This window comes from Fusarium vanettenii (genome assembly GCF_000151355.1).
Source record: "Fusarium vanettenii 77-13-4 chromosome 2 genomic scaffold NECHAsca_18_chr2_1_0, whole genome shotgun sequence".
Lineage (NCBI taxonomy): Eukaryota > Fungi > Ascomycota > Sordariomycetes > Hypocreales > Nectriaceae > Fusarium > Fusarium vanettenii.
The window spans coordinates 3,530,117-3,553,594 of record NW_003315867.1 but is presented as its reverse complement, the minus strand read 5'-3'; the positions used below and the strand labels follow the sequence as shown (position 1 = coordinate 3,553,594).

The 23,478-nt window shown below is 52.3% G+C and overlaps 10 protein-coding genes across 10 annotated transcripts; 5 read left to right on the top strand and 5 right to left on the bottom strand.

Moving 5' to 3' along the window:
- Window positions 1–106: 106 nt before the first annotated feature.
- NECHADRAFT_76871 (uncharacterized protein) lies at window positions 107–1,077 on the top strand (the record flags this gene model as incomplete). Its single annotated transcript, XM_003046770.1, has 2 exons — window positions 107–152; window positions 218–1,077. 2 exons carry the CDS (start codon window positions 107–109, stop codon window positions 1,075–1,077), a joined length of 906 nt encoding a protein of 301 aa, XP_003046816.1.
- A 16-nt stretch (window positions 1,078–1,093) lies between these two features.
- Window positions 1,094–2,410, bottom strand: NECHADRAFT_99402 (uncharacterized protein). Its single transcript, XM_003046189.1, has 2 exons — window positions 1,625–2,410; window positions 1,094–1,568 (listed from the first exon to the last, which is right to left on the bottom strand). The coding sequence occupies exons 1-2, from the start codon at window positions 2,176–2,178 to the stop codon at window positions 1,403–1,405; spliced, it is 720 nt and encodes a 239-aa protein (XP_003046235.1). The 5' UTR covers window positions 2,179–2,410; the 3' UTR covers window positions 1,094–1,402.
- Window positions 2,411–2,806: 396 nt separating this feature from the next.
- Window positions 2,807–4,660, bottom strand: NECHADRAFT_32522 (uncharacterized protein; the record flags this gene model as incomplete). The annotated part of the gene is made up of 3 exons (XM_003046188.1): window positions 2,807–3,726; window positions 3,782–4,406; window positions 4,619–4,660. The coding sequence occupies 3 exons, from the start codon at window positions 4,658–4,660 to the stop codon at window positions 2,807–2,809; spliced, it is 1,587 nt and encodes a 528-aa protein (XP_003046234.1).
- Window positions 4,661–5,948: 1,288 nt separating this feature from the next.
- Window positions 5,949–10,079, top strand: NhNCR1 (uncharacterized protein). The gene is made up of 2 exons (XM_003046769.1): window positions 5,949–6,242; window positions 6,295–10,079. The coding sequence occupies exons 1-2, from the start codon at window positions 5,979–5,981 to the stop codon at window positions 9,847–9,849; spliced, it is 3,819 nt and encodes a 1,272-aa protein (XP_003046815.1). The 5' UTR covers window positions 5,949–5,978; the 3' UTR covers window positions 9,850–10,079.
- Window positions 10,080–11,713: 1,634 nt separating this feature from the next.
- NECHADRAFT_76867 (uncharacterized protein) lies at window positions 11,714–12,178 on the bottom strand (the record flags this gene model as incomplete). Its single annotated transcript, XM_003046187.1, has 2 exons — window positions 11,714–11,908; window positions 11,957–12,178. 2 exons carry the CDS (start codon window positions 12,176–12,178, stop codon window positions 11,714–11,716), a joined length of 417 nt encoding a protein of 138 aa, XP_003046233.1.
- A 486-nt stretch (window positions 12,179–12,664) lies between these two features.
- On the bottom strand, window positions 12,665–13,981 carry NECHADRAFT_33109 (uncharacterized protein; the record flags this gene model as incomplete). The annotated part of the gene is made up of 2 exons (XM_003046186.1): window positions 12,665–13,049; window positions 13,101–13,981. The coding sequence occupies 2 exons, from the start codon at window positions 13,979–13,981 to the stop codon at window positions 12,665–12,667; spliced, it is 1,266 nt and encodes a 421-aa protein (XP_003046232.1).
- A 483-nt stretch (window positions 13,982–14,464) lies between these two features.
- On the top strand, window positions 14,465–15,349 carry NECHADRAFT_76865 (uncharacterized protein; the record flags this gene model as incomplete). Its single annotated transcript, XM_003046768.1, has 1 exon — window positions 14,465–15,349. The coding sequence occupies one exon, from the start codon at window positions 14,465–14,467 to the stop codon at window positions 15,347–15,349; it is 885 nt and encodes a 294-aa protein (XP_003046814.1).
- A 43-nt stretch (window positions 15,350–15,392) lies between these two features.
- NECHADRAFT_66837 (uncharacterized protein) lies at window positions 15,393–16,905 on the bottom strand. The gene is made up of 2 exons (XM_003046185.1): window positions 16,719–16,905; window positions 15,393–16,667 (listed from the first exon to the last, which is right to left on the bottom strand). The coding sequence occupies exons 1-2, from the start codon at window positions 16,872–16,874 to the stop codon at window positions 15,471–15,473; spliced, it is 1,353 nt and encodes a 450-aa protein (XP_003046231.1). The 5' UTR covers window positions 16,875–16,905; the 3' UTR covers window positions 15,393–15,470.
- A 2,176-nt stretch (window positions 16,906–19,081) lies between these two features.
- NECHADRAFT_66834 (uncharacterized protein) lies at window positions 19,082–20,772 on the top strand. Its single transcript, XM_003046767.1, has one exon. The coding sequence runs from the start codon at window positions 19,321–19,323 to the stop codon at window positions 20,518–20,520; it is 1,200 nt and encodes a 399-aa protein (XP_003046813.1). The 5' UTR covers window positions 19,082–19,320; the 3' UTR covers window positions 20,521–20,772.
- A 741-nt stretch (window positions 20,773–21,513) lies between these two features.
- Window positions 21,514–22,660, top strand: NECHADRAFT_33938 (uncharacterized protein; the record flags this gene model as incomplete). Its single annotated transcript, XM_003046766.1, has 3 exons — window positions 21,514–21,815; window positions 21,871–22,390; window positions 22,508–22,660. The coding sequence occupies 3 exons, from the start codon at window positions 21,514–21,516 to the stop codon at window positions 22,658–22,660; spliced, it is 975 nt and encodes a 324-aa protein (XP_003046812.1).
- Window positions 22,661–23,478: the final 818 nt, after the last annotated feature.

Below are 23,478 nucleotides of genomic sequence, written 5' to 3'. Positions count from 1 at the left end.
AGCGTCCTTTTTTTTTATTATCGTTGATAGACCATAGATTGCAACGTTGATGGTTCTGTTAGAGTTGTTGATTTTCTTCTATTTCAATATCAGCTAGCTCATCGAGATGGTTGACACGTATGAGCACTTTGTTGCCTTTGGCACCGACCTCGGTATGTATCTCTCACTCACTGTCTCAGTTGTATGCACAACAGCAGCAACTAACAAGCCTCTTCAGTCGGTATTGAGCGCATCCTGCGTCTCTTCCAGGCCACATGCTCCATCCTCATCTGCTACCCAGCTCTGTTGGCCCTCTTCCTCCCCGGCGCCTCCGAGATCGTCCAGGCCTCCAAGGCCACAGGACTAGGCGTTCTCCGGGGCCAGCTCAACGTCTCTCGGCGCTTCATCCGTTTCTTCCGCTTCCTCGACACTTTCCGTGCCGGCTGGAACGTCTATGTCGCTGCTGGTGACAAGGGCCTCGATGGGTGGCTCGAAGTCGTGAGCAAGACTTGCTTTGGCATATTTGGCATGATGGAGACCATGACCCTTCTGGATCTCTGCAGGATTGAGAACCTGCGCATCTTTTCCAAGGAAAAGTATGATGAGATTGATTACCAGTCTCAGCTGTTCTGGTTCGCTGGACTTTACACCTCCATCATCGTCTCCTTCATCAGAGTGTTCCGCCTGTTCACTACACGACCTGCCGTTGTGCCTGCCGAGAGCGTCAGCAGAATCCCCACCGAGAACGCAGACGAGATCATCTCTGCTGAAAAGGAGCTCTCCGAAAAGTCTGACGCCACAAAGGATGATGAGACCAAGTCCAAGGATGATCTCGACAAGGAGCGTGAGCGCCTCAAGAACATCGTCACTAAGCGCAAGGCTGAGCGACGAGCCTGGCTGCAAAACCTCAGCAGGGAGGGCTTCGTCCTGGCACGCAGCATCTTCTCTGATACGCTCGATATGCTTCTTCCCACCACTACTGTCGGCTGGGTCAAGGTTGAGCCTGGTGTGGTTAGTCTGGTTATGTTCCTGACTACCCTCTCGACGGGTATGGCTGTGTGGGAGAATGTTGGTCGACGTCTCCAAAAGAAGGCATAAATGACACCCCACAAAAAGCGGTTATGAAGTGGTTTATTTTCTTGTTTATTGTTCATGCTATCCAGTAGCGAGCATAGTTGCAAGCATAAGGAACGAAGGGTTCAGATATGGTTGCCTGACATGAGGCAAATATAGCAATAACTTAGACCAAAACAATGATGTTTTCCCTTAACGTATCATTGAGCCCCCCAGTATCGTCAAACGTAGACGTCGTGACTTTTCCGTTCATTCCTTCACGACTTTGGCATCCTTTCACCAGGAAAGTCACAACCGAACCGTCCTGATGAACAAATTGACCTCGGATGCCGTGCTTCACAGAAGCTTTCTAAACCTCGGAGGAAGTCGAGGCTCGGGGCTCTGAGGTGTCGTCTCGGTACAGCTCAGGAATGGTATAGGCAGGCTTGTCGTGCTCCTCGGCCTTGTAAAAGACGAGCTTGACCTTGCGGAAGATGCTAAACAGAGACAGGAACGCAATGATGAACTCCAGCGTCCTATGTTGAAGTTAGCTAGACGTCGAGATGAAAAGTGGATGATGGAAAATACTTACGACAAGGTGATGCACAGCCCACCAACATTGCCAGTATAAGACCAAACGTCACTCGTCAAGGCAATGACACTGGGGATGATGAAGAAGCCACCGAAGCCAAGGTCGACCAAGTTGATGAGATAAGGCCTCAACTTGACCAAGATGCTCCTCGTCTGGGGAGAGCCAAGCTGGATGGCAGACGCAAAGCCAAACGTGCAGAAAAAGCTCCCAAGCGTAATGTCAACCACATTGTTGCCACCCTTCTTTCCGCAGCAGGCACAGTAGATCAGGCCGCTGATGAGGTGGTACGAGTTCCAGAGGATGAGCAGGATGGACCAGATACCGAAGAAGGCGGCCAGGCCGTCGTGGTACCAGGGCATACAGATGAAGACAGTGGCCGTGATGCCGAGAGCGATGACGACAAATCGGAGGAGGAGGACGGGCGAAAAGGTGATGGAGACGGATGGCTTCCTTTCCTCCTCCTCTCGCTCCTCGGGGTGCAGCAGAGCCGCCGAAGGGTCGTCCCTCGGAAGACTCTGGTAAGCTGTCTCGGTAGCCTGGCCCTTTGCCGCCATTTTCAAGATTCTGATGAGATGGTTTCCGTTTCGTCGAGTTTAGTTTGTGTGTGAGTTAAGGTGTGTAAGCTGAGATTTGATGCCGAGATATTCTGGCCAACTTCCAAACGCCAGCATCCAAATACTTATACGAACCACCGATGGCTCACGCACTTCCCTTCTGGGAATCGGCCGAGGCGCCGCCAAGGCGAGATTGCATTGCACCACAACAACAAAGTTACGAGAGGACGCCTTGGAGCCTCTCGAATTGTGCATGCCTAGCATAGCCTCCAGGATTGAATCCTTCGCGCAGTAACCGGAGAGCTGGGTCATCCATTGGCCCACAAACGATTGACAGGTCTCTCTGACCAGTAAGAACCAAGAAAACAAGGGTTATTGGAGCTTGGCCTTGTTTTGGGTGAGCTTGCGTAAGTCTCGCAAAGGTTTCCAAAACCAAAAACCGTCCACTCAGAGGGCGACGAATTGAGTCCGAAAGACCCAGCAACCGGTGCATCGACTCATCCGATCGGCAAGAAGGGTAGATCTTGATGATCTGGCCAGTCGGAGTGCTTCTCACAGGGCTGAATAACAAAGCTGAGCCTTGGTAAACACACCCTGGCCCGGACAATCAATTTGCACTACACATGCGCTATCGTCGACCCTTGATCACGAAGCGCCCGGTCTCGACCTGCATCTTCCATCCGTCCTGAAGCAGAGCTGCAGCCACAGCCTGTCTCAACTGTGACACACCACCAGCACTATGGCGACCAAGCCCAGTGATGACAGTAAATGGCTGCTGCCGCGCCTTTTCAGACCGAAACTCGCCTAGAGCTGACCACCAGGCCTGCGTCCTCTGGCGGGCGATGCGCACACCATCCTGCACGTAGACGCCGTGCAAGTCGATCGAGCTGGCTGTGCTCTGCTCCTCAACCAGGAGATCGGCGGCAGTTGAGGTGGCCTGCGCAGCATAGCGACCCTGCTCCCTAGCAACCTCTGCGTAGTACCCAGCGGCTTGTCGGTAGAGAGGATTCGAAGCGCCTCGCCTGCTGAGCTGTGCAGCAGAAGCTGCTGCCTCACGCTTGGCCCGTGTATACTGGCTAGCCTTCTCCGCAGCTTGCGTGTACGCGGTGGGGTCAAAAGGGCTGCCTAATCTGGGGGCCAATGGCTTCGTCATCTTGGCCTTTCCATATGTAACAGTTCCGAAACCATCGATTTCCTCCTGCGGCAGTGGCGTGAGGGGGTAGTTCAGATCGAGTTTCTGCGTCCATGGGTTCTTTGCAAAGTGCTTGCTCAGCAGGGCGGCTATGTCGTCTGACTCCTGCGAGATGGAGCCAGTAACCTGAACGATGGTCGACATGTACTTTTCAGGAACGTTGCGGTATTTTTGAGCGAGTTCCTGGGCGTACTTCTTTGCCGCTTCGTCCTGGGTCTCGATGCCTTGAGCAATGTACTGGTCCAGGATTTCAACTGCTGTTGCGCCGCTTGCACAGCGCTTGTTGTAGAAGATGCCAGAGACGAAGCCAAATGGCAGATCGAGCCTATCCGCAAGATAGGCAATCTCATCCTGGCCTGTCGCGGTTGTGAGTAATCATTTGATAACGGTATGGTGGGAGAAAGTGCTTACGTTTCATCTCCTTCAAGTCTCCGGGCGTGCTGGTTCCACTGCTCGACGACGGCGTATCGTCAACCGAAGGTTTCTTTCCCTTCTTTCTGTTCTTTCTCTTCTTCCCAACATTCGTCTCTGGCTGAAAGAAGCCATCAACTCCTTTCTGCTCTTGGCCTGTTGACTTGAGGTACTGAATATTGAGGAGATCGTCAAGTGCGGTCTGGAAGTCTCCATTTGCCTTTTTCAAGGAATGCTTGATGTCGAATTCCTTGAGCTCAGAGAACATGCCCTGAAGGAGGAGAACCTTACTCTCTTCGCTGTCGTCATTGAAGGACGTGAGCCGCGGGATGGAGTATGCCGTGCTTGCGGTTGACGAAGTAACGTCGCTGACAGAAGTGTCGGTATCTCTTGCGCGAGAGGCTTGCTGGCTGCCTGTCTCGGTGGTGCTTGTTTCTTCATTTGGGTCTTCGTTCACACTAGAGATACCACTTGGGTTGAATCCAGTTGCTTCTTCGGCAGTGACATCTTGAGCTAGGCCATCAAGGATAGCCTTGGCCGCTTCATATTGGCCTTGTTGCTTGAGATCGTGATCGCTAGCGATAGCGACTACGAGAGCCTCATCCAGAAGCGAGCGGAAAGATTCCTGTTGACTCAAGGGTTAGTATACATCACCAGACTTGGTCACTGCTGAGCGTCATGGCTTAAGGAATGTGTCTAGCACTGGCGACGCGTTCAGTGAGCCAGAGACTGTTCTTCCTACGACAGGTGACTCTGTATCATGCATCTCACTTGACGGCTGCCTCGCGCCGAATCGCAGTACATATCATAAAATAATCAAGACTGTAGACCACATACCACCAGCTTCTGGACAAGTTCTTCTGAAGTTTCGTTGGGCATGGGGGAGGGATAGAGTGGGGTTGAAGATAAGCAGTTCCAGAATAGAGCATGATACACGTAAAGCTTTTCACAGTAAATGTTGTTCGTGCCGTAGACACCAGATCTCGACTCTTTGCTCGTGGGATGTTGAAAGAAGAAGAAGAGTTGGGTTGGTTGAATGACGCATAGCCCAGAGTCATGGTCTTTTTCCAACTCGCAGCCCAGTTTGTGGAACCGTATCAAGATGCTGAGCCAGTCAGATCACGTGTTGAGAACAATGCTTGTATAGATGCTTATTTACCCGGATAGGTAGCTCTGTGTCACGACGATGCTATACGCACGCAGATACTTGTATGCTCACAATAGCTGATTGTTAGAAATCATGATCCCCAAGCAGATGCACTTGGCTAGAATAGGCCGTGAGGTCTGAGACATGCTTAAGGAACGCGCGCTTTTACTGTGCTGCTAGCCTAAGCTTGGTGATATGAGCAGAAGAGTAGAAAGCAGAGCGTGAATTATTAAAGCTTTATTGTGAAAAACTTGTGTCTTGCTCTCAACGTCTATGCGTGAATCAATCTGAAGGCTTGTCATTCGAAAGCCACGCATAGACGAATGTCTAACGTTAATTTGGGCGCTCATGCTACATTAGAGGCTATCCAGGGCGGGAGATGGTTGGAGAAGCCACCCAACAATCTGAAAGCTTAACCAAATTGTATAGTTATAGTTGCCAAATGAACAATAATGGAAGCTCTTTTCACACCGACTCCCAATATCATACCTTGGCGATTCAATAGGGTAACGTTAACTAATTACCCAGGTAGGCAGCTCTCACTCTTCATTTGATGATTCATGACGGAAGGCTCACGCGATCCCCAGCAACCCCAGCCTTTTGAGTGCATCAGCCACCGAGTCATGCCTCATCTGGCGAATCACGGGCCGCTCCTGCCCCAGGAACCAATGACGCAGGTGACCTGGAACGCCCGTCGCCAAGCTTGTTACTGGAGGTAGGTACCGTAACCGTCCTCCGAGCTCCCGCCGCCGCCTGAGTCGTTACGACGACATCACCATACCTTACGTTTATTACCGTCATTTAGCTTTGTCTCTCCGCTCGGCGCGTCGTATTCGGTGCTTGTTTAGACCGACCTCTTCTTTCACTTCTTACTTCTTCAACCGCATGCCTACGATTGCTTCTACAGCATCTTATACCCTGTTATCGCACTCTCGTTGCATCATCTAGTCGATCAAGAGATATCCACATCGATACCCGATCGCGACCGACCAGGCCGACCGACCCCATCTTCCGCTCGGTCACCGCCGCGTGCGGCCCCGTCATCTCGAGATGCATCAGCGCATCCTCCCACAGCTCGGAGCTGTGGCTGGCCTTTTGGTTGGGCTGGGCCTCGCTGAGCCATATACTCCGAAACACGAAGCTGGACGTTGCGCGTTCCGCGGCCATTGCGGCAAGCAGAGCCTCTTTGGCAAAGAGCTCCCATGCGTCGACAACGACGTAGCTCAAGACCCCGAAGAAGAGCTTCGCAATGAGCTTGTCGAGCTTTGTGGCGAAAAATGGAGGACTGGACCCGTGTGCTGTAGCCTGGAACAAGTGAGCACAACCTCATCTCGATACTGAGTCGTCATGCTAACGTCGCACTTAGGTCCAATCACTCAAGTCCGAACTCGGCACACCAGCCACCATCGTCGGATCCTGTCCCGCGTGCAAAGAAAACTTCTTTAACCTATTCTGTACCTTTACCTGCTCTCCCGATCAATCATTGTTCATCAATGTCACCGACTCGGCCGAAAAGAACGGCAAGCACCTCGTGACGGAGCTCGACCAGCTCGTGTCCGAGGAATATGGCTCTGGCTTCTATGACAGCTGCAAGGAAGTCAAGTTTGGCGGCGCCAACAGCAGGGCCATGGACCTGATTGGCGGCGGTGCCAAGAACTATACCCAGATGCTCAAGTTCCTTGGTGACAAGAAGCCTTTTGTCGGCTCTCCCTTCCAGATCAACTATCCCACAGAGTATAGCGACCCGGAAATGCACCCCTTGGATATGAAGCCAAAGAAGTGCAACGACGAAGACCCCGCCTATCGCTGCGTCTGCGTTGACTGCCCCGAGGTGTGTCCAGAGCTCCCAGCTGTTAAGGACTCCAAGTCTTGTCATGTGGGCCTCCTGCCTTGTCTATCATTCGCATCCATCTTTATCTACAGCGTCCTTTTGTTTGCTCTACTTGCGTCGATCTTTGGTCATGTCGCCTGGAAGAGGTATGCGCAACGGCAAGTTGAGAGGACGCGTCTGTTGCATGAATCTTCGCATAGCGATGACGAGGATGAGGGCGGTCCGGTTCAGACGGAAGCTATGCGCGACCGTCCGACCAAGCGGTATTGGGTTAACGACAAATGCGACAAGGCATTTTACCAGCTTGGTCACGCTGCGGCTCGCTTCCCAGGCCTCAGTATTGGACTGAGCCTGCTCGTCGTGGCCATCCTTAGTGCTGGGTTGTTCCGCTTCGATCTTGAGAGGGAGCCTGCTCGACTCTGGGTCAGCCCATCTTCTGCTGCCGCTCAGGAGAAGGCCTACTTCGACTCCAACTTTGGCCCCTTTTACCGGGCCGAAAAGGTGTTCCTGGTCAACGATACCAACCCCTCCGGACCTGGCCCCGTTCTCAGCTATGAGACTCTCAAGTGGTGGATGGATGTTGAAAAGAGCATTGAGAAGCTCGAAAGCCCTACATATGGCAAGTTCCTGAAGGACCTGTGCTACAAGCCCACTGGCAATGCCTGCGTTGTTCAATCTCCTACGGCCTACTGGTACTCCAAGGGTGGATTTGACCAGAAGCACTGGGAGGAGGATCTTCGATCGTGCGCCAAGACTCCCGTGGACTGTCGACCAGAGTTTGGCCAACCCATCGAACCCAACATGATCTTTGGCGGTTACGATGATGACGTGTTGGAAGCCAAAGCCATCACCGTTACTTGGGTGGTCAACAACGCCCAAGAAGGAACCGATGCTCTCGCACGCGCCGTGGACTGGGAGAATGCCCTGCGTGACCGACTTCTTGAAGTTCAGGAGGAGGCCAAAGAGCGAGGCCTTCGTCTGTCCTTCAACACCGAGATCAGCTTGGAACAGGAGCTTAACAAGTCAACCAACACAGACGCCAAGATCGTCGTCATCAGTTACATTGTCATGTTTGTCTACGCTTGCATGGCGCTGGGCACTCCTCTCAAGCACGTCTTCAGAAACCCCGCGGTCCTCCTGGTCGAGTCCAAGATCACTCTTGGTCTTGTTGGCATTATCATTGTCCTCATGTCGATTGCAGCGTCTATTGGATTCTTTTCGTGGGTTGGTCTCAAGGCGACCCTCATTATCGTTGAGGTCATTCCGTTCATCGTCCTTGCTGTGGGTGTTGACAATATCTTCCTGATTGTTCATGAGCTCGAGAGAGTCAACGTCAGCTGCCCTGATCAGATGGTCGAGGAACGAGTCGCCAGAGCTCTTGGTCGCATGGGTCCTTCTATTCTGTTCTCTGCTCTCACCGAAACAGTAGCCTTCGCGCTTGGAACAGCCGTGGGCATGCCGGCGGTCAGAAACTTTGCCGCATACGCTGCTGGCGCAGTTTTGGTCAACGCTCTGCTTCAGATGACCATGTTTGTCTCGTTCCTGTCACTTAACCAGATGCGGGTTGAGGACCACCGATGCGAGCTGTGGCCATGCTGGCAGATCACTAAGGCTAGGATCCATCTCAATGGCGGCAACGGCTTCGCGCAAGGGGCTAGCCGTGGTTCTGATATGGCCGAAGAGAGTTTGCTCCAGGTCTTCATCAAGAACACATATGCCCCTCGACTGCTCGGAAAGAAGGTCAAGGTTGTTGTTGTCACCATCTTCCTTGGTCTGTTCGCGGCTGGACTCGCTCTTTTGCCGCAGATCCAGCTTGGTCTTGACCAGCGAGTCGCCATTCCTGACGGTTCTTACCTGATCCCCTATTTCAACGACCTGTATGACTACCTTGAGACAGGCCCTCCTGTGTACTTTGTGACGCGTGGAGTGGACATCACCAAGCGTGAGCAGCAACAAGAGGTCTGCTCGAGGTTCACCACCTGCCAGGACCTCTCCCTCACCAACACCCTTGAGCTTGAGCGACAGAGATCTGACATTTCTTACATCTCTGCGCCAACTGCGAGCTGGATCGATGACTTCTTCCGTTGGCTTAACCCAATGTACGAGAAGTGCTGCGTGGAGCATGGTCAGACATGCTTCGCTGATCGCAAGCCAGCATGGAACACCACGCTTTATGGAATGCCCGAAGATGAAGAGTTTGTTCATTATCTCAAGAAATTCTTGTCGAGCCCGACCAACGACGACTGCCCACTTGCTGGACAAGCACCATACGGCCAGGCTGTGGTCATTAACGAGGCGGGAGCGGTGACGGCCAGCCACTTCAGAACGGCTCACACCCCTCTGAGAAGCCAGGATGACTTTATTAGTGCCTACACTTCGGCACGCCGCATCGCTTCAGAGATTGGAGAGAGAACTGGCGCCGACGTATTCCCGTACAGCGTCTTTTACATCTTCTTCGACCAGTACCTCAGCATTGTGTCCTTGACAGCGGGTCTCCTGTGTGCTGCCGTCGGCATTATCTTTGTCGTCGCATCTGTGCTCCTGGGTTCGCTGCTCACGGCACTGGTGGTCTCTCTCACAGTCGTGATGAGTGTTGTGGACATCATGGGCGCCATGTCTGTGTTCGGCGTGTCTCTCAATGCTGTTTCACTGGTGAACCTCATCATCTGCGTTGGTATCTCAGTTGAGTTCTGCGCGCACATTGCGAGGGCATTCATGTTCCCTTCACGAACGGTGATGGAGGGCAATAGTAATTCTTTCCGCGGTCGTGACGCCCGAGCCTGGACGGCCCTTGTTAACGTTGGTGGCTCTGTCTTCTCCGGCATCACTGTCACCAAACTCCTGGGTGTGTGTGTTCTTGCCTTTACCCGATCAAAGATCTTTGAGATCTACTACTTCCGAGTCTGGCTTGCTCTCGTCGTCTTCGCTGCTCTTCACGCTTTGGTCTTCCTTCCAGTCGCACTCAGTATCGCTGGTGGTAAGGGATACGTCGACCCTGAAAGCGAGGGAACGGCAGCCCAAGACTTGACCGATAGAAGGTGGCGAGCTATTAGGATTAACGACAATAGTGACTCAGATGATGAGTATTAGAACTACTGGCGATGGTCTGTACTCAGGTTGTACGCACCTGGGGGAGCAAGAAGGCCGGCCCGTGATAAGGAAGAGGGTTCAAATTCAAACAGCGCATTATCCACGATATTGGAAGAAGAATCAGGAGAAAATGAAGATAACAGGGAGGGAAGAAGACACCAGGCGGAAGCATCAACAGTGTCAGCGAGGGTCACACCACAACCGGTCGTTACAGAGGAGACTCCTTTGCTGGAGCCTTCTGGATCGAAGAGTAATGCGCGAAACTACGACACAATGAACACGATTTCACTACTTCCACCCCGCGAAATGAGCAAGAGCCTGGATGGCTACTTGGAGCCCTTTGTGAATCAACGGCTCAACCCGCCTCAAGGAATATTCGAAGGCCTAGACGGCATCGGCTCTGAGAAGAGAAGGCTAGGGCCCCAGGTAACTCTGCAAGACTATCACAGAGCCCTGGTTGAACATCATGCTCTGGTGCTCAAACCTAGGCTCCTCACCAGGAGCAAGTCAGACTCGGAGCTGCTCTCACATGCGCGGAGTCGAAATTTGACCGCGTTGGTAATGGGCCTCCAAGCTGGTGTTGAGCCTCAAGAGACAAAGCCTGTGGGCATTCATACCGAGGGCGAAGCTTCCACCAACAAGATCGAAGGAGCTGCATCTTCAAGCCAAAGTTTTGTGTTTACGACATGACGGGACAGACTGGCGTGGCAATGATGTGTGTCGGAGATGATGAGTTAGTATGGTTTCAAGTATGGCTTCAAGTATGGCGCTTTGGTTGGGAGATGGGACTTTTTTCTTCGATATTAGACAGCGAAAGAAGCGATAAGCTTCGTAATTTTCTTTGATAGCGAATATCAGGGTGTTTTGATACTGAGCTTCTCGGTGTTGGGCTGTGATATGGTTGTTTAAGGAGCGATGTTGAGATATGAGCAAACAAAGCTTTAAAGTTGCCCGGTTAGTACTCCGTCTAAGCCACCACCCTCTGCGGCTCTGCAACTTAGGAGAAAGTCACGAACGAGCATCGTGATCCTGAACATGGGCGACTTTTAGCGGATTAGTTCAAAGGACTCCAAGTCGCTCTAGCAGACTGCGAAAAAGACTGCCCAGACGACCACGTAACAGTTACGGAAGTCGAAGGAAGAGATGGAACATAGAGTTGAGCGAGGCAATTGTTCTTCGGCTGAAACTATATTAACGCTAGCGTTGGAGTTGTGGTCCTGTGAGCGCCAGTAGAAAGTCAATCTCGGCATGATGGCCAAGATGTTTCAGTGATTCCGGAGAGAGAAGATGATGACTGATCTCCAGGGAGACCCCACGGTTGATCCTGACCGACGAACTACTGAAGATGGCAGTGCTGCTGTTGTTGGAGGTGGCCTGCTCCCACTGACGGGGGTGATTACTCGACGCTTCGCTGGTGGAATAGAAACCAATGAATGGAGTGAAGAGAGGGACCTGACGCAGGTTCGACAACTCATGTCCTCGCAGTGCTCCCAGTGCTCTTCCATTTGCTTAATGAGATCATCGTTCTTGAGCGCGTCGTTCTTGAGCTCGATACACCAACACCGAGTATGTCAACCCCCTCAGTTTGATATAGCTGGCGGCGGATGGCTTCGTGTTTGTCGCATCAGCAGGCAAATTCAAGTGTCAAGTTCGCTGGTCAACTAGGGATTCGAGTCGCTTGGAGAATATGTAAAAGACCAGAAAAGAATCATGTCTGATTTGAAAAAGCATTAAGTAACAACCAGAACTCCCTAATCCCTATGCCTATGCCTGCTTTTATGCTAATGGTATCGTCCCATCCTGTCATTTAGTGATCTACCCCTTCCATTCGCAATCTTTGGCTCTCATTGTCGAGCCATACCGGTCATGATGGGCGTCCCATTCCCCAGATAGAGGAATTGGTAGGTCGTTGGCTGGGACACTCTGTCCCAGGAGGGATGGTGGACGGCAGGGGCCGAGCGTACGGATGGATACTGTCGTCCCAGCTGGGACTCCAGTACCCGCAGTACTCGGCGCTCCAAGCCTTTGCCCTCTCTTCGACGGTGGAGTGGGCAGTAGGCTGTCTTGTTGTTAGTATGCGGCGTTGAGTTGGTGGAGGAGGTCTTACAGGAGGTGCGAAGTAGAGACGGTCTTGGAGCCTTAGCTCCTTGAACTTGGCCAGGAGGGTCAAGGAAATTTGGTCCTCGAGTCCGAGATTCTTGAGTCTGGTCAAGATCTCTTCGTCAGACCCGAATGTCGAGTCTGCATTCTGGTTCTGTTGTCGTTGTTGTTGCTGTTGCTCCTGTAGCGGCTGGGCAGTGCTGGTCTTGGATGCCCCTTCGGTCGACATGGTTGTTTGTTTGGATGAGGAGGAGAAAAATGGTCGAGAAACCGAAGACGAGAGACTTTGAAGATTCGATAAGTTGAATTATGAGTGGAAACAGTAGCAAGAAGCTCAAGACTGTGTCTTAGTTGTTGTTCTCGTGTAGATGAGACGATGATGTCGAGGGGAAGAGAAGAAGGGAGGAAGACGAGAGAGAAAGCGGGTTTATATGGATGAAGGAGAATGAATAACTAAACAATACCTTATTGTCCTGTTGGGGTTGCTATTGTGAACAAACCGAAGGGAAAGTGAGGTTTAATCTGATTGTACCTTTTTTGACCGTGATTCATAGCCTCATATTCAACTCAAATTTACCAGTTTGGGACCCAGGCAGCGACCGTCACTGCCAACACAGTGCAACTTTACCCCAATAGAAATTGAAAATTACAATAGCTTGAATAGAAAAGACTAAACAGAGATAATAGGTAGAATCCTCGTTTGTGTGCACATGATCTAAGCTGGAGGTAGAAACGACGCAAACAACCCCCCCTGGATCGCTGCGTACATGGTGATGAAGACGACGATGCCGTAGCCCAGGCTTGATCTCTTCTCATCCATAAGGCATGAGGCTACCCACCAGTACCATGCTGGGTAGCCAGAAGATAGCCGGCTGATGATCTGGACGTGGTAGTTGGTGATGGCTAAGACGGCGAGTAGAGTCTGCATGCCCGCCAGTGTGCGAACCAGAACTCGGCCCTGCGAGTCTGTAGCCCTGAGGCTTAGGTTTGACTCGCCCATTAACTCAGTGCCAGACTTTATTAGCAGCGTGAGCATTGGGGCTGCGAGGAGGAAGAGGGGGATCTGGTTGGGGGTCCAGTACTTGAGGAAGCCGACGTCCCTGCCCAACGGTTAGAAAACTATACAGAATTTAGGGTATGAGAAACCTTACCAGTATTCTTCTTGGACAAAGGTGTAAATGCTCGGCATGAGACGCACACACCAAGGTCGCAGCTCCCCTTCCACATTACAATATCTCATCCACGCAATCACCTGCGGTGCAACAAACCCAACAGCGACAAGCAGACCTCCAATCACAGGGGCAACAAGCCTCAAAACCTTGGAGATGGTGAAGCCGTTGGTAAGTGCCAGAAGGTTCTTGATAGCCTCAACGGCAAAAAGGATGCCGCCAAAGAGCCCGTTGCTCCGAAAGGTTGCGGAGATGCCGTATGCCAAACCTGCTCCCACAACAGCGGCGTTTCGTTGAAGAGAGTCTGGGCCATTCTTGAAGCTGATGGCAAAGAGAAGGTTTCCAATAAACGAAAGGCACGAAAACGTGCCCTCGGCGTATGGAGCGGACAAGAACAGTCCCGCTGGTGAGAAGATGTGCACAGCGGCCGCCAGAAACGCAAGTCTCCGGTTTCCAAAGAGTACAACAGTGAGTTGATACAACGCCAACACGGCAATGAGATGCGAGACGTGAGAAACGACGACAGCAACGGTAGCCTCCAAAGCATCAACACCCAAAAGATGCCTCACACCGCGCACAACAACAGGCAACCCAACACCAAAAGCCCACTCCTGCTCAAAAACCTTTCCAACGTGCGCATCATGCATAAAATACAATGCATCCCACCTCGTCAGCCTCGCAGCGAGGGAAGCGTGTCCAGGTGCGTCGTCTCCGTGCACAGCCTCGAAAAACAACGACGTCGACGTGTCGTAGTCTGGGCCGATGGATGCGCCGATTGCTATCGAGAGGAGGAGGGTCTTCCAGCCTGTGAAGGCGGCTGTTAGGGTTAGGATTGGGTGCGTGGTATGGTTGAGGATGTTCATCTTTTTGGTGGTGGTGATGAGGTTGGAGGGTTTACGTGGGGTTTTTGACACGTTGGTGAGATGATGGTTTGTCTCGGTAGTGGCTGGTCAACCATGAATAATCTATATATACCTAGGTAGGGAGAGAAATTTGTAATAAATTGCAATTGTAGCTGTATATGCGTGCTTGGTGTTTTCTTATGCAACAAATTTTTTTTATATGTCGTGGTTTTGCAGTGTTAGTCCTCTGGTCGTAGATTCGAGGTGCTGACCTATGAGCGCTAGACCTCTCATCACCCAACTTGGCTCATACAAACCTTCAACCTTGATTACTTCAAGATACAAATTTTACGAGCAGGCATCAATCCGTGGCAGAAATCTTAACAGGGCGCGATAAAGTGTATGGTTCTCACTCTTCTTACAGACGGTTGCGCAATTAGATCGAGAATGTATGCTAATGTATCACCAGAGGCTTCACTTTGGCCCATATCACGTTCATCAACCATGTCATCGAGCATGGACACACCACAAACCAACCCCTCACGCCTTCAACCAGGCCAATTCCCTCCTCCCCTAACCTTTCCTCCTCTCTCATCCCACGCCCTCACAATTGTCATCCTCCACGGCCGAGGCTTCAACGCCCAAAAGTTCCATGGTCCCCTCCTCTCTTCCATATCTGCAGAGCCATCAACCACCCTCCGAGAATCCCTCTCCCACGCCCGCCTCATCTTCCCCACAGCACCACTAGCCCGGGCGACAAAGTACCGCCGGTCTCTCATCCATCAGTGGTACGAGGGCACCGGCGATTGGGAGCCTGAGACACGTGGTGAAATGCGTCCCAGTGTGGAGCATATCCACGGGATACTAAGAGATGAGATCGAGAAGCTAGGGGGCGACTCTCGAAAAGTCGCGTTAATGGGGTTTAGCCAAGGCGGTGCCATGACCTTGGTAAGTTCGTTGCTCTGGGAGGGAGCCCCGTTGGGTGCCGTTGTGGTTATGAGCGGCTTTATGCCATTGGCTGATGCTATGATGGATATATTGGATGAAGACACCAAGTCTGAGGAATCGGCAGATGACATGTTTGAAAGAGACACCGAGGAAGAAGAGACAACACCGTTACAGCGTGCCATTGGCGAGCTACGACAAGAGGCTGAGCTTGATTCTGCACCACCAGCAACATCACATCCCTTCTTGTCTACCCCTGTATTCATAGGCCATGGTCAAAAGGATGAAGATGTCGAGTACAAGCATGGGCAGCGAGCTGCGGAGCTTCTGGAGCGAACGGGAGTATTTGTTGAGTTCAGTACCTACCCAGACCTGGCTCACTGGTACAACTCCGACATGTTGCGAGATATAGTCCAGTTTCTTGACAATCACTTGGGGTTGTAAATATCCAAATATTTCCAGAGACATTTAAAAAGTAGGAAGATTTAATAACTCATAACATCATATAATTTTCTCCGTGGAGTATTCTAAATCACGAGCGGCATCCCGCATTTTTCATCCACATTTAAATCTTCTCACCATCGAGGATAACTCTAGCCTCCTCGGAAGTCCACCAACTCACACCCTTCTCACCGGGGTAGAGGTACCGATCCATGCTCTCAGGCTTCATCTCGACACTGTAACCCGGCTCCGTGGGGGTGGTGTAGTATCCATCCTTGATCACCGAAGGGTGCAGGAAGTGCTCGTGAAGGTGGTCCACGTACTCGAGAACCGACAGCTTGCCAGAGACGACGACGTAGTCGATGGTGCTCAGGTGCTGAGTGTACTCGGGGAGACCGACACCACCAGAGTGTGGCACGATGGGCACTCCGAACTTCTTGGCCATGAGGAGCACAGCCAACACCTCGTTGACACCGCCCATGCGGCAGGCGTCGATCTGGCACACGTCGATGGCACCAGTCTGGAGAAGCTGCTTGAAGATGACACGGTTCTGGCACATCTCTCCCGTAGCAACACCAATGCCATAAGGCTTAAGGGCGTCTCGCACAGCCTTGTGGCCGAGGACATCATCAGGTGAGGTAGGCTCCTCGATGAACCAAGGCTTAAAGTCGGCGAGCTGCTTCATGTAGTCGATAGCCTCAGGGACAGACCACACCTGGTTGGCATCGGTCATGAGCACGTTGCCCTTGTCATAACCAATAACCTCGCGAGCAATACCCAGACGCTTGCGGTCTCGCTCAATGTCACCACCGACCTTGACCTTGAAGTGGCGGTATCCGGCGTTGAGAGTCTCCTGAAGCAGGGACTTCATCTTGTCCTCACCATAGCCAAGCCAGCCAGCACTCGTCGTGTAGGCAGGGACAGCTCTGCTGTTGAGCGCATCCTCCAGACGCTGAGGCTTGGTGGCTTCCTGCTCCTTAAGCATCGCCACGGCCTCCTCAGGGGTGATGGCATCGGTGATGTAGCGGAAGTCGATGCAGCTGACAAACTCCTCGGGGCTCATGTCGGCGACGATGCGCCAGACGGGCTTGTTGAGGGTCTTGGCCCACAGATCCCAGACAGCGTTGACGACGGCACCGAGGGCGAGGTGGATGACACCCTTCTCGGGTCCGATCCATCGAAGCTGGCTGTCGTTGACGAGGTAGCGCCATGTCTTGCCCCAGTCTAACACGAGGGAGGAGAGGGTCTTGCCCTTGAGGCGCTCGGCGACGTGGTTGATGGCTGCGCAGATTATGTCGTTTCCGCGGCCGATGGTGAAGGTCTGTGGGAGTCAGCTATGCCACCTATGACTGAGGCTGTATCAGTTACTGACCATTCCGTGACCGGTGTATTTTGAGTCGGTCTCGAGAATGCAGTAGGCGGATGAGTAGTTGCCAGCGGCGTTCATGGCATCTGAGCCAGTTCCGTCGAGGGACGTGGGAAACCGAACATCGCGGGTCCTCCAGCCGGTAATAGTGATCTCAGCCATGATTGCTATTCTATCGAGTCGTAGTTGTAGTTGTTACAAAGGTAAAGAGGTCGAGGTGAAGCTCAGTGACGAAGCATGAGCTAAGGTGGGGTGAGCTCCGAACGCGGGGGAGGGGTTGAACTGTTGTCAGAGCTGCTGCAGCAAGATGTTGGACCAAGTATCACAATGGAATAGTCGCGATGAGAGGTGAGGGACGATAATATGTTCAATTGATCCAGGTAGACCCCAAAGCTGGGCGCGTCATGCTTTATACCCTCCCCTCGGTCTTCATCCCCAGAGCTCATGAGACGGCGCATCGTCGACATGTGGGGAAGGGCAGCAGCAAGATGCCATGACGGAGTGTTTTATGACCTCTGATTGATGGATAAATCAGTTTCCGCCCATTGAACCCCCATGGGATGAGCTGCTAAGATCAGTCTGTCATGAGTAGAGATGGGGCGGTTAACGGCAAGCTCTCGCTGTTCGGAGAGGCACAAGACCTCAGGGTTGGCTGGTGAGGCTTGGAGAGCGGCACTGAGATGCCGGGGTTGGGGGTGGCTTTGGGGGATAATGTTAGTGTTGTAGCAAAAGGAACTTGTGAAATGACTGAGGACTGTGTTAATTGGGCGCAATGACTAGACGGTGCAAGTATCGTGAGATGACGGTGCAACGCCTCAAACCCCCGCAGCTGTCCCGCCGCCCCCGCGCATAGATGCTGTCCCCGTTTGGTAGCATCACGTTCCCCCCGCGGGAGGAGTTAGATCCGCAATCGGATATCCAGAGAGCCCAGGTTCGGAAAAGTGATTGGATCAATGGCAAGGCTGAGTTTGAAGTATGTGGTTGCGTCGAGAACCCGTCTGTTGCCGTCTTGTGCATTTGATGGATGGGACTGTAACCCCACCAAGAATTGGGAGGAGTTGCCCCTCATTTCATGGCCCTGAGGAGGGGCAGGACAGTGTTGAGGAAGACCCTCACACAGTAAATCAGCACTGTAGCTGCGTCGTTCTCGAACCGAGGTATCAGTCAGTGGCTTTCGTCCGTCGACCAGTAACATGGCCAAGGTTTCTCAGCAGGGAATTGATCTAAACATTGCTTTTTCATGATTTTATTACTGTAACAGTTGTTTATTTATTGACCATAAAGCGTTGAAGAAACCAAGACGTCAAAGAATGCACGTGCCGATAAAAGCTTTGATCGGGACCTGAAATCTAACCCTCCAACTCAACCTCGACATGGACGCCTCCTCATCAGAGACCACACAAAAGACCTGACCACACCAGAGGCCGGCCAACACCGACGCGTCAAACCTCCAAAAAAGACGATGGAAGGAAAGGAATGGATCCCCTTCCCTCGCCTCGCGGACACGTCGGCTGAGGGTGGGTGACGTTTGGTGGGCTGCTTGCTTGCTTTTTAACTGTTCATCTCAAGGGTCCTCCCAGGTCCCGCTGTTGCACATGACATCAGCCAACCCAACTCGAGGACAGACACGTCCACCCACGCGACGCGCAGGAAAAAAAAGAGCCTGGCCAGGCCGAGGAGGGATCAATCAGGAAACTAAAGATTCTTTAGTGTGGAAGGGCTAGAGTGCATCGGCCTCGGACTGATGGACTAGTCCTCACCGCCAAGGCAGGGTGTCATTCTGTGCCTTTTCATCAGATTCTGGAACAAGGACCATCCCTCGCCGCATTTCGTGATGCTCAGGCTCTGACTCTTACCCGGACTTGAGCGTCGCGTTACCCGCTGATTCTTGATTGATTCTTGATTTTCTCAACAGACCAACATCAAGTTCAGCACCGCCGATCTAGTACTCGATCGGGCAGAGCGCACCTGGGCACCCCGGTCTTTGCTAGGTCTTGAAAGTTGCAACTTGGCGAAGCATCCCTGTCCATCAACGCTTCTCCAGCCACCAAGATGGTGGAAAACCACTGGGGCTCTCGTAGCCCTTGACCCATGACGTGGGTATTTCGTCCTCCTCGTGGTTGCGTCGATTGGGCTTCCCACGGCACCGACGCGCCTCTCCCTGCAGGCCAAAGCCACTATCCAGCTGGTGCCCGCTTCTCGGGTGACGGGCCCATTCGATGGAGGATGGAAGCGGTAAGGGCTCTGCAATTACCGAGTACTCAACACTCTGCCCTGCTGTGCCCTGGCTTGTCTGCCCTGCACTGTACGGCATGGATACATAACAGTCGCAAGCGACCCGTTCTTGTTTTTGCTGCACCTTGCTTTTTCCCTCCCGTCATAAACTCCTTGGTCCTCAGTTCCTGTTTGATTCTCATGGCTGCAATACCCGAGTGTCTCGTCAACTTGATCAACGTCGATTCATCCACTCGGCCACAACCAACACACAACAACTCTTACCCACCAAGGACTTCCTCGACTACGATCCATTGCTATCACCTCGCCTCACACCCAATGCGATATAGTTGAAACCGAACTGTCAGCGATTTTAGAATTATAAACAGCAACCATGGAGAACACTCTCACCAGAAGCCAGAGCTTGAAGCCCCCGAGGCGCAAGCTTCAAAAATCGGATCCCAGACTCAAGTCGAAGCGTGGCTCTACAGAATCCGGCCACAGCCTCGACGGTTCCTTGTACTCGCCAACACATCGCCGTGTTTCGAACGGCGCTCCCGACTTGAGCGATGCCAAGTGGAATCACTATCTCCGCCCCGAGACCGTGGTTGACCCATGGTTCTCAGAGCCGGAAATGCCGCCCGAGCCGCGGGGATTCTTCAGAGAGCCGAGAGTATCGCGGGCTTCCTCTCAACGCCAGATCCCCGAGTTTTCGCACCTCACAATCCAGGACCCAGAGAGGCGGCCCTCGCTTGATAATTCGTCGATTTCTTCACCAGCATCATCAGCCTCAACAACATCTACCATGCGACGACAAGCCAAGACGCCCGTCTTCAAGATTGGACAACTGGAGCAGCACGCACTGGCACGGAAGGGATTGGATGTGCCGGAAAAGACAACGAGTGTCGACCTCATCGCTGATCAGTATCGGGAGCTCCTTGAATCGAGGGACGGCTACTCCGAGCATTCCTTCGGGAACTCTTCATTCGACAACCACTCATTCGAGCATCACTTTGAAGAGCCCGGTCTAGTGCCGCACGATACTCTTCAGGTACCTCGCAGCGATCCGTGGAGATTAAGCCCGTCATCTTCACGCACCAACTCGCCTGCCCCGATAGCTCCCCTTCGCCAGTCGAAGCTACGGACTCCATCTGCTGCCACTCGAGACACCAACCTGGCGGCATTTGAGGGGGATACTATTTACTTCAAGCCTTACTCGTTCTCTCCCCCGCCTTCTCCCGACCAGACTCCCCAGTACCGATCAGCAACCCCCTCGGGTCACTCATTCCAGGAGAATGTCAGCCTGCAGATCGCTCTCGATCTGCTCACCAGGGAGCTCTCTTCCGTTGTCGCAGGCAGGCCTCAGCACAATGGCCGCGACACGGCAGCGCTGCAGGTCTGGGTCATGATCGAAGCGTACGAGAGGCTCCGAGATCAGGTCACGAGAATCGAATCACCAAACGGACGGTGCGAGAAGGTCGGGGCCATGTTTGACTGTTGGTTGGCTGCTCTGTACTCGATCCATTCCTCACTGACGGGCGGGACACTGCCGAACCCGCAAGAGTATGCAGGGCTAGAGGAGGAGGTGGATTAGGTCTTGAGACATGGGCTCATGTGATGCGGTGCCTTGATGGATTAACGTGCTTGGCGTATTTTGGAAAGACGGGGTTGGCGTTTCTGTGTTTTGGGTGTGGTCAATGGGTTGGGAACTGGCGGGGGACACATGAAGCGGTCTGGACGGAAACGGCTGCATATGGGATCGGATCGGATTGGATACTGGATACCTAGTTTAGATACCTAGAGGGAATTTCTTTCTCGAGCAATTTGATATTTGACATTTACACGCATCTGCCGATCGTATCGTCCTGTCCTGGAGATCAATGGTGTTGTCACGGTGGAGTAGAGGACGCTGGGCACTGCCACATCCTTCGATTCATCGAACCATGAGACGCAAAAGTGAGGGATAAAAATAGGGCCATCGTGATCATCCAGTCTCAAAAAGATCGGCTGCATCCGATGTCAAAAAAAAAAAAAAGAACGATGGTCGTTCCATGTAGATGAGGGCTTTAACCGCAGATGAATGTGACCCTGCATGGTTTGGGCCGCGCTTTGATGCTTGAAAGCCTTGGAGCGGGTCTGGATCTGATGTTTTTTGTTCGCCTTGATCTTATCATGGTCCCCTTGTTTGTTGACCCATGTCTCGTTTGCCATGACGTAGAGGTGTTGGTGAACAGTTGGTTGCGTGTGCTGAAGTGAAGTCGAGTTGAGTGCCAATGCTGCTTCTTGTGTAGTTTTACAAGATTTCTATAGATTATGATGATGGTCAGATATGATTTATGAATAATATCGAGTGTAGTTTAGGTTGAATATCTTGTAACACATGCCTTGTCCATTGTTTAATGGTCATCCTAGACGCCCCACTCTAGCTCAACCTCGACTCTTCAACTCCGTGAATGTCGTAGAATCAACAACCCACCTCAAGCGCGAATACAAGGCACCACCAGCTCATCAGCCTTGTCGCAAAAACTGTAGAGGATCAGTAGCCATGGATGATGACTATGGAGCAGACGAGGAGCTTCTGGCCGCCATGGCCGCTGCAGATCCAACCCCCATCCCACGCAGACCCATCCAGCAACCCACGCCGAGCAAGATCCAGCAGCCAACGCCGCAACGCCTCGACAAGGCGCCTCCATCCGCTTCAGGTGCTGGAAAGGTAGTTCAGCCTACACCACAGGCTCTGCCGCAGAAACAGTCCGGTTCGACCATTCTCGTATCACCGCGACAAAGGGGGAATCCCGTCTTGACCAGCATTCGGTCGATGCCATGGGAGTACAGCGATATCCCGGCTGACTTTGTCTTGGGGCTGGGGACTTGTGCTCTATTTCTAAGGTGAGAATTTTAATCTTTGCGACCAGGAATATGCTAACAGATTGTTGCGCGACAGTCTCAAATATCATCGCCTCCATCCCGAATACATCTACACACGAATCCGCAACCTCCAAGGCAAATACAACCTCCGCGTCCTCCTCACCATGGTCGACATTCCAAACCACGAAGCCAACCTAAAAGAGCTCTCCAAGACATCTCTCGTCAACAACGTCACCCTTATTCTGTGCTGGTCCGCCGCCGAGGCCGCACGCTACCTCGAACTATACAAGAGCTACGAGAATGCCAGCTTTGGCGCCATTCGTGGCCAACAACCCTCAAGCTACGGCGAAAAGCTGGTGGAATTCGTCACCGTCCCGAGGAGTCTGAACAAGTCGGATGCGGTCGCTCTCGTGAGCAATTTTGGAAGCCTGAAGAACGCCGTCAACGCGGATGCCGAGCAGCTCGGCATGCTCAATGGCTGGGGCGGCATCAAGGTCAAGAGATGGACATCAGCAGTCGGAGATCCCTTCAGAGTCAAGAAGGCAGCTAAAAGGGGTGCGAAAGCTACACAGCGCTTATCAAAACTAGACCAGGCTGTTCCGCTTTCACGTGTGCCACTACGGGAAATGCCTTCAGCCGGGCCGTCAACAGCAAAGGACACGCTGGAGCCAGCAGCGAAACAGTTTCAGTTTATGGATAATACAGATGATGAGGATGATGAGGAGGCGATGCTTGCGGCTGCTATTGAGGCGTCTAAGAAGACAGCTCAATCAGATGAGGCTAAGCGAGCGAGTCAAGCAGATAAGGATGACCAGCTTGATGGAGGTGTTGCTGCTGCATTGGCGAGGCTACGGGAGAGCGGCTGATAACGCAGCTTCTTTCGTCCGTTTTAAAACTTGGACACGACAGTAGCCTCAAACGACATTTTCATCCACGACGCACTAGGCTGCTCATTTCGGCCTGGTATAACAGGGCTTGGTCGTGGGCATATCATGTCCCAGCCTGTCATCACGGGTATGGAACCTCCAAAGCAATGCCCCTGAATGGTCTTTTCAAAGTCACGGAGACTTAGCCAAATGGTGCATTTTCTCAACAGCCATTGCAAACACAGATGGGCAGGCCAAAACCTTGCTGGTCGAGGTCTTGAAGGGTTTAGCCCTACCAACTGGCCGCGTTGTTTCGTGACCCGAAAGTTTACCATGATTCACGCGGGTACTTGCACAAGACTTGTTGCAAGCTGAAGCGACCTAGGCCTCTATATAACAGACGGTAAACAACTGGCAGTTCCCGACAAGGCAGGACTGGCTCCGAAACACCATAAGATGTACAGTCGGAGGGATCAAGTGACACTTGTGTGAAAACGGTGAACTACAGCTTGACTCAAACAAGTGATGGGTATATGATCTTTTCAAGTGCCGAGCGAGATAATATTGCCTAATCATGTATAAATTCAGAAGAGAACCCAGCTCGTCTCTTTATCTAATGATTATTCTTCCTGTAACGATCCCATGTCAAGCTCGCATCATTGAGGGTATTCCCATTCATGGCCGGCTGATGGAAAGGGCCGATTTCTCGAGGCTTCTCAACTCAAAATAGATGGTACTCAGCGGTTGTAAGAGAAGCGTGACCATGATCAAACACACTTTGCATTTACAACCTTGAAATAAAATCTGTCCTTATCATC